Here is an 8,628-nt window from a genome sequence, read left to right as displayed (position 1 = left end):
CTACAAAAGAAGACATGGTCATGCTCTAAGTGCATAAACTAGTTTCCTATCTTATCCTTTCATTTTTGAGGAAGCTCGCCAGGCACCGAGCGTACATTCTGCTGTGCATAGCTGTGGCCCACCCCCTCCAGCCCTCTCCTTGCTGTGCTTTAATGTGTATGACATGTAGATTTTCATAACAGGCTAACAAATTGTTTTGTTTTTGAGACAGTCTCTGTCACCCAGGCTGCAGCGCAGTGGCATGATCTCAGCTCACTACAACCTCTGCCTCCTGGGTTGAAGCAATTTTCCTGCCTCAGACTCCCAAGTAGCTGGGATTACAGGCATGCACCACCACTCCTGGCTAATTTTTTGTTGCTGCTGGGTTTTTTTTGAGACAGAGGCTTGCTCTCTTGCTAGGCTGGAGTACAGTGGCGTGATCTCAGCCGACTGCAACCTCCGCCTCCCAGGTTCAAGCGATTCTCCTGCCTCAGCCTCCCAAGTAGCTGGGACTATAGGCACACACCACCACACCCAGCTAATTTTTGTATTTTTAGTAGAGACAGGGTTTCACAATGTTGGCCAGGTTGGTCTTGATCTCTTGACTTCATGATCCACCCGCCTCGACCTCCCAAAGTGCTGGGATTACAGGCGTGAGCCACCGTGCCCGGCCCAATTTCTTTACTTTAGTAGAGACAGGGTCTTACCATAACCCTTGACCTCAAGTGATCCGCCTGCCTCCCAAAGTGTTGGGATTACGGGTAGATACCAGTTTTTTGAAAGTATCTCCCATTCTACAGTAAGATGCTGACCTTACTGTGGAAATACTGCTGTTTCTGGATACCTACATCCAGTATACTTGTAGCGGCTACTTCATCCAGATGTCGGAAGACAGAGTTTAGAACCTCTCTTAAACGCTTGGTGGATGACTTCTTAAGCGGCTGCAGGAGCACTGCCTGGAAGTTGACTGGTAGTCCATACCTTTTCAGATACACAAAATATGTCAGTTTACTACTAGAAATGCGAAGACGGATAGAAGGAACCTGACAAGACACGAGTACATTCCAAAGATGAAAAGCTTCAACCAACACAGCTTTGTAAAGTCAAACTCGAGCAAAATGCTTAGGGTAGCGGTGATCTCTCTGGATAGAGAAAGCTCTAGAATTTGCTGACCCCCCTTCTGATACCTAGTTTTCAACTGTAGAGCAAAACAGGGCATCCCTCTGGCCATGAGTGACAATTCATGGCGTGTACTCAAATTGAATGCAGGTAGTTGGACTGAACATTCGGACTCCAAGGTGTTTGTCTAAAACCCAGCTCGGCCATTTTTCTCCACTAAAGGAGAGGCAAAAATCTGGTTTATCAAGGTGGTTATTATTTTCACTGAGTTCTTGGGTAGATAGAAAAGAGTTTTAATGTACCTAGTTGTATACCTGAGCACATGGAAACCAGTTGTTGGGGTGAGCTGTTCCTGTGGTTTTAGCCCACACAAAATACAGCAAGTGCTGTAAATGGCAAACAGTTTGTGATTGTTGAAGTATTTTTATACTCTCAGGGAGCAAAGGATTGGATGTTCAGTAGTTAGCACCTGTGTTCCCTCGGGATCCCTAGGCCTTGATGTGAACTCCATCTTTACAGGCCCTTTCACCCACCTACTGCTCTGCTTTGTCCAGGGTAGGGTCTGCCATATACATCAATCCTGGGAGCAGGACATATTAATATTACTAAGGTTTTACTTTTTTTTTTTTTCTTTTTTGAGACGGGGTCTCGCTCTGTCACCCGGGCTGGAGTGCAGTGGCGCAATCTTGGTTCACTGCAACCTCCGCTTCCTGGGTTCAGCCTGTTCTCCTGCCTCAGCCTCCCAAGTAGCTGGGATTACAGGCACCTGCCACCACCACACCAGGCTAATTCCACCACAGTCATTACCAAGTTGTCCTGGAGGTTGTTTATCTATCTAGGACCCTTAAAGCTGAAAGTACTCCTCCCCCAGCAGCGTGGTTGAGGGAGAAGCCTGTCTGTCGTGCTTGCTGTAGTGGGTGGTGGGCGCCCTAGGTCCTTAATGGACATGCACTCCAGCCCTTAACCTTTCCTCAGCCTCTGCGCTCTTCCGACCCTTCCCGGCCCTGTCCTGTCTCTGTGGCACCCATTCTGCTAATAACGCCTTCTCCATTCTGCCCAGAACAAGACCCCATGCCAGGCGCAGTGGCTGACACCTGTAATCCCAGCACTTTGGGGGACCAAGGCAGGCTGGATCACCTGAGGTCAGGAGTTCAAGACCAGCCTGGCCAACATGGCGAAACCCCATCACTAAAATTACAACTAAAATTACAAAAATTACATGCCTATAATCCCAGCTACTTGGAAGGCTGAGGCAGGAGAATTGCTTGAACCCAGGAGGCGGAGGTTGCAGTGAGACAAGACTGTGCCACTACACTCCAGCCTGGTCGACAGCAAGAGTCTATCTCAAAAAAAAAGGACCCCAGGAGCGACTGGCCCATCCCCCTCATTCTCCCCAAGGCCCTGCCCCATGCTGTGCCCTCCCCTGGTCAAGGCCCTGCCCCTCCTGTTCCCTGCAGTCACTTGGTGGGGAGCCGTTCATGTTGAGTGACTATAGGCAAGACATCCTTGACCCTCCACTGTAGGGCTCGGCCCTTCTACTGTCGCTTCCCTTGATCAGCACCCTGCCCGGCTAACATAAAAACACCCACTGCATGCAGCTCTCATGCCGCCGGGCTTCCTGAGAGCCAGATCTGAAAGTCTGATGCCTATCACTCACTCCTTTAACCACTGCCCACCAGCGTCTCGCACTGATGCCCTCCTACCAGCCAAATCCCAGGGACAGCTACAGCCTTCACTTTTCCTCCTCCCACCTCCTCTTGCTCCTTACATGCTGGGTGTCCCTGTGGTACTGTTTCCCACTGCCACGCTCCCTGGGTGATCCGTCCACTTACCTGCTACTGGCGATTGCCTATCATCTCCCCCGGCCAGACCCAAGGATACAGCCACCTGGCAGGGCTCAGCAGCCTCGCCGCTGCCCCACCACCCATCTGTTTTCGTCTTGGGTCACTTAAGCAGCTGGGATTCATCATCCATGAGGATGAACCCCACCTCCTCAACCAGGGACTGTGCCTGCGTCACACTGGCTTTATTCAGTCAACAAACATTTCATGTCTACTCTTTGTCTAACTCTGTGCTGGGTGGCAGAGGTACAGAGAGAAGCCAGACTCAGCATGCAGCACAGGGGCAGAAGGCAAGCAGCTCCTGAGACAGGAAGATAGCAGCAAGCACCAAATGGGGCACAGACCGACAGGAGCCCAAAGCAGCAGCGGCGTGTGCACTTTGCCTCCTCCCTCCTTGCCTCTGCCCTTACTCTGAAGAACTGGTTCGCTCAATATCTGTTTTCTTAGATTATGGTACCCCCATACAATGGAATATGATGAAGCCATTAAAAAGGAGCAAGTAGCTCTACTCATACTGATCTGCGAGTATCCCACAAAGCAAATGGAATAAGCAAGGTGCAGAACATTGAATCCCCTTTTGTGGGAGTCGCGAGTGTCCCAAAGCCATTTGCCGTGATTATCTCTGGACAGGGAGACTCAGGAACTTCTCACAGTACCTGCTTCTGAACTTGACTTCTTGAGAATTAGTTTTGCATCTGTTTTTAGGGATAATACTTCGCTTTATTGAGCCTAAGTACTATATTAAGGAGGTCGGTCTTGACCTCTCTCTTGGGCAAATGTGCATCCTGGAAGGCATGGACAGGCTTCACTGTGTTAGGACTGAGAGCAACTGACTTCTGAGCTGGGCAGGGTTGATGTGAGGCTGTGTATACTAGAGATGGCTAGAATACTCCCAGGAGCTGGGTACACCCTCCAAGCCAATGCTGCCATCTGTGTTGGTACAGGCTTTTGAGATGGGCGTGCACAGGTGTGCATGGGTGCAGGTGTGGGTGTGGTGCGTGTGCAGGGCAGAAGAACCAGGAACCAGGGTCAGATCTGTACCTGGGCAGACCACACGCTGACAGCCTCATGGAAGGTGAATTGGAGGCCAAGAACAAAGAGGAGGCTTATGGCAACAGCCAGGCTGGTGGGGCCAGACCCGTGGAAGAGAGAGTACAAAGGCAGAGTGGACCGGGCCTGTCAGAGGTGTCCAAACTGACCCTGAAGTTTGGGGTCTGATGAGGGGAAGGATGAGGAGGCCACTGGCAGAAACAGGGAAGCAGAGGAAGGGGTGTGGGAGGGGAGATGAGACAGATACCCAGATAAAGCCTATGGCAGGCGGATGGCAGGACCTAGAGACCAGGGAACACGGGCAGGAAAACGAGGGAAAGTAGGAGACATCGGCCAGGGGGACGGCAGGGAAGGATGAGGAGCTCTTCAGTGCAGGCGGGGAAGGGGTCCGGAAGGTCACACAGAGGGTCCCAGGGGCTGGAGGAGTCTAGGAGGCTGCGAGTCAGAGGAGCAGGCAGGGCTCAGCGCTCCGTGACGCAGGACTGCAGCCACACGGGGCAGGAAAGTGGCCTTCAAAGGCGTTTCCTCTCTGATTCCACTTTCATAAAAATCTGTAAGAATCATGTATCTATTCATTTAAAAAACCCAACAAACCCTACACCTAAAGGGGCACCCACTGGGATGCTGGCAGTGTTCTCTCCTGGTGGTAAAATTACAGGAGATTTTTATTCACTCTGCTTACCCAGAGTTCCCAGATTTCCCACAGTGAAGCAATTTTTTTTTTTTTTTTTTTTTGCCGGAGTTTCTCTTGTTGCCCAGGCTGGAGTGCAGTGGTGCGGTCTGGGCTCACTGTAATCTCTGCCTCCCGGGCTCAAGTGATCCTCCCACCTCAGCCTCCCAAGTAGCCAGTACTACAGGCCCACGCCACCACTCCCGGCTAGTTTTTTATTTTTAGTAGAGGTGGGCTTCTGCCATGTTGGCCAGGCTGGTCTCACGGTCCATGATAAGGGCCTTTTTTTTTTTTTTTTTTTTTTTTTTTTTAATTAGGCAAAGGCCAGGCGTGGTGGCTCACGCCTGTAATCCCAGCACTTTGGGAGGCTGAGGCGGGCAGATCACCTGAGGTTAGGAGGAGCTCGAGACCAACCTGGCCAACATGGCAAAACCCTCCCTCTACTAAAAATACAAAAAAGTAGCTGGGCATGATGGCGGGCCCCTGTAATCCCAGCTACTAGGGAGGCTGAGACAGGAGAATCTCTTGAACCCGAGAGGCAGAGGTTGCAGTGAGCCAGGAATGTGCCATTGCACTCTAGCCTGGGCAACAAGAGTGAAACTCCATCTCAAAAAAAAAAAAAGGCAAAATAAGCTCTGTTGGTGGTGGTGTGGTTTTGGTTTTCTCTCTGGACTGCCTTGAGGGGTGGGGCTTCCAGGCCGAGGATGGAGGCAGCCCAAGAACGCTTTCCGGGAGCCACTGGGGCCCTGCAGGCTTCATGAGGGTGGGGACAGGAGCCAGCCAGAGGGTCCACAAGGGGCATGCGGGTAGGGCAGCTGGGGAGATCCCAGATGACACTTGCCCCAAGTGTGGCAGGAACGGCGGGAGCAGACAGCAGGGGACGCAGGGCTGAGGGAGGGTGTATTTGACTCGGAACTGAGCATGTTGCCAACTGCCACAGTCACAGAAAGGAAACAGGTGGAGGGTGGAGAGAAGGCAGGAGCTGGGGCACCCCCATAGCTCCCGCAGACCCTGTCCATCCTCAGGACAGCCCCAGCCAGGGCATCACTGCCACGCACCTCAGCACGGACTCCACAAACACTCTGAGGGCCTTGACGTGGATCCAGGCAATGAAGGCTTCACTGAAGTTCACCTTGAGCCAGCGCAGCAGGGGGCCCTGAAAGGACAGAAGAGCCAGGTGACCCCTCCTGGCCACCCCGCCCAACACAGAGCCAAGAAAGGACTTGGGTTTTGACAGAGCACGCCCTGAGCTGAGAAGAAGTGCCCAGGAGCCAGAAGCAGAGAGTTGGTCGGACCAGCCCTGGGTCAGGCTCAGGACCTCGAGGTCCAGGGCGCCTGGTGCCGGGGAAGCTCAGCGGGCCAGCCACCCAGTGCATGCACGGGGCCACCGCAGACCGCAGCACGGGGAGCTGGGCAGCCCCTGACCTCGGGGCTTTCAGTGGGCAGCCAGGGGCTTCTGCCTGACACTGCGCAGCCAGGGAGCCCACCTTCTCAGAGGCTCTGCCCCCAGGGTCCTGGCATCAACCACAGCAGCTGCCTCCCCTCACAGCCCCACCTCACGTGGCCACAGCAGCAGCCACTGATACTGGTGTGGCAGGTCCTCCTGTGAGCTCAGAGTCTTGAAGCAAGAGGTGCGAGCTCCCGCCTGACACTGCAGCTGCCCACAAAGGTCAGGGGTGGGTTCAGCAAGGGCAGCCAAGGGAGGAGAGCTGAGCTGCCGGCCACCACCCCAGCCAGGGCAGCCAAGGAGGAGAGCTGAGCTGCTGACCACCACCCCAGCCAGGGCCCTGCCCATCCCAACTCCAGCCACCTCCAGCCAGGGGCCTGGGGAGAGGCGCCCCGGCTGACAAGCACCCTTCACTCCTGGCGGGGGCAGCTCCAAAGAGGCCCTGAAGATTAGGAGGAAGGCATGATTCTGGCTCCTCAAATTTAAGACCTCAAAAGCCATGTTAGAGAACAGAAAAATGCAAGGATTCATTTTCCCAGAAGGCGCCTGAGCTGGCGAGGAGATGCGAGCCAGGGACCCCGGGGTTCCCCGGGCGTTGCTTACCTCACCCTCGCCCTCACTCTCTCTCTCTCTGTCGGTCTGCCCCGCAGCAGGCCTATCAGGGTTACCTAGCGGGGTTACCTTAACCTTGTGGTCCGGGAAGGTGGATGATCCCTTTTTAAGAGCAACACAGGAAGTTTGCTAAAGGCACAGAAATGATTTATTAATCTTTCAGCAAACATGCATCACAAACAAATAAATCATTCTCATCCCTGAAAGGCACGCGAGAGCAAGCTCAGGAATTCAGGCCCACCCTGGAGACTCGTGTGCTGGCTAGACTAGAGATGTGGTAGGTGCTCACCGGGCTCCCGGAGTGGTGAAGGCAGAGGGAGGGGCAGCGTTAAGGCCTTTGGGTTCCACATTCCAAGCACAGAGCCCATCTCTGGCAGAGGGGTCAGTCCTGAGCCCCCTCCCCTTGCTTGGGCTTGGCCAGGACCCCCATCGCAGGCCGACCAGGTCAGCACCGGGAGGCATTAGTGGAAACGGCTGTCTGCGCTCTGTCAAGGTGGCTCCACCATGCCCAGCCACAGATGCCTTCCTGGCATTCGGGGGACACCTTGGCGTGCAGAGTGCAGGAGATGAGTTGGGCATGCATTTAGGACACTCAACCTTTCCCATTCTGTCTCTGCAAACAGGTGGGAAACACAGGGAAATCCCACTCTGCTCTCAAAGTACACTCAAACCCAGGGCCTGGCCTGTCCCTCTGGTTGACAAGTGACAAAAATGATGTAAGATGTTTGGTCATGTACTTCTAGATAGGCCAGAGGGGACAGATCCTCAGGAGGCCAGTGGGGCTGACCCGAGCTGAGAGTGCCTCCACCTCCCGCCCACAGAGAGGCCCTGGCAGGGCCCCCAGGGCAGTGTGGGCAAAGGCTATGCCATGTAAACTACGTCAGCTGGAAACCTGAGCCACATGTGGCAGGTGGCAGGCTCCTGTGTGTCACCCGGTTCCCTGGGGGTCTGGCAGGCCTGGGTCAGTGCCCAGGTGGGTGCCAAAGGCCCTGCTTCGCCACATGTCCCCAGCAGGGCCTCCCAACGTGGAGGCTGCCATGGCCTAGCCCCATCCAGAGATACTGTACAGGGTGTCGGGACCAGGACTGAATCGAGCTGGGAAAAAGCCTGGCTAAAGAGAACAGCCGGGGCGTGCCCAGGTAACGAGGGTTTCAGGTGAGCTGAGGCTAAGGAAGGAAATGCTTTGGAGCTCAGCTTTCACTGGGGAAAATCTTTCCTGCCAGGTATCTGGGTCTGTGGGCCCTGCTCTGAGGACTGGAGCACCCAAAAGGCCAGGGGTCCCCAGCTCCAGCTCAGCTCCTCGTCCTCAGGAGGGGACACGCACCCCACAGGCTCAGCCGTAGCCCAGCAGCCTCTGGCTCTGAGGCGTGTCTCACTTGCTGTGCACACACAATGCACACACAATGTGCGCACACACACATGCACATACACACACATGTGCACACACACACATGCACACACACACACGTGAGCGCCCTGTGCTTCTGTTTTGGGGAAGGAGGGTGAAAAATCCCTATATAAACATTTATATTATCAGCTCTTGTTTCCTTCCTAAAGGGAAACAGACCAGACCAGAGGGGCTCCGAGAACCCCACTATGGGGGCCCTGTGACTCGGTTTGCTCGTGAAGGGGTGGCTGCTCATCTCCAGTTCCTGCGGAAAGGTCGCTAGGTCGCTGACAGAGAGGCCAAGCCCCCAGGAGCTCGGAGTACACACTTGATGGCACGGACACCGGGAGCACTCCCTGCCTGCCCGCGGCCATGGCACTCCTCCCCACGGAGGTCCTCCTCACAGTGCTGTGTTCACACAGCGACTTTCCCCCAAAGGCCTCAAGAACATTCTACTCATTCCTCCCACCCCGTCACTAGAGGCTGGACTGGAAGGTGCTCCACAGAATCCTCCCTGGTGGGC

The 8,628-nt window shown here is 54.5% G+C and overlaps 1 protein-coding gene across 3 annotated transcripts in view; it reads right to left on the bottom strand.

Annotated features, from left to right (window-relative positions):
• Nucleotides 1–8,628, bottom strand: part of ATP6V1C2 (ATPase H+ transporting V1 subunit C2) — a 63,309-nt gene that overhangs the window by 1,935 nt on the left and 52,746 nt on the right. Inside the window, exons 11-13 of one of the 3 annotated variants that reach the window (XM_010379670.2) lie at nucleotides 6,710–6,847; nucleotides 5,718–5,815; nucleotides 828–960 (exon numbers count right to left, since the gene is read on the bottom strand). In XM_010379670.2, the coding sequence (XP_010377972.1) occupies nucleotides 828–960; nucleotides 5,718–5,815; nucleotides 6,710–6,847 (369 nt within the window). Of the gene's footprint in view, nucleotides 1–827; nucleotides 961–5,717; nucleotides 6,848–8,628 lie in introns of all 3 variants that reach the window. The other 2 variants (XR_004054240.1, XM_030920700.1) reach the window with 2 other exon arrangements.

The sequence above is a fragment of the Rhinopithecus roxellana genome, chromosome 17 (genome assembly GCF_007565055.1).
Source record: "Rhinopithecus roxellana isolate Shanxi Qingling chromosome 17, ASM756505v1, whole genome shotgun sequence".
Classification (NCBI taxonomy): domain Eukaryota; kingdom Metazoa; phylum Chordata; class Mammalia; order Primates; family Cercopithecidae; genus Rhinopithecus; species Rhinopithecus roxellana.
The sequence above is the reverse complement of the archived record's forward strand: the minus strand, read 5'-3'. Positions and strand labels throughout refer to the sequence as shown.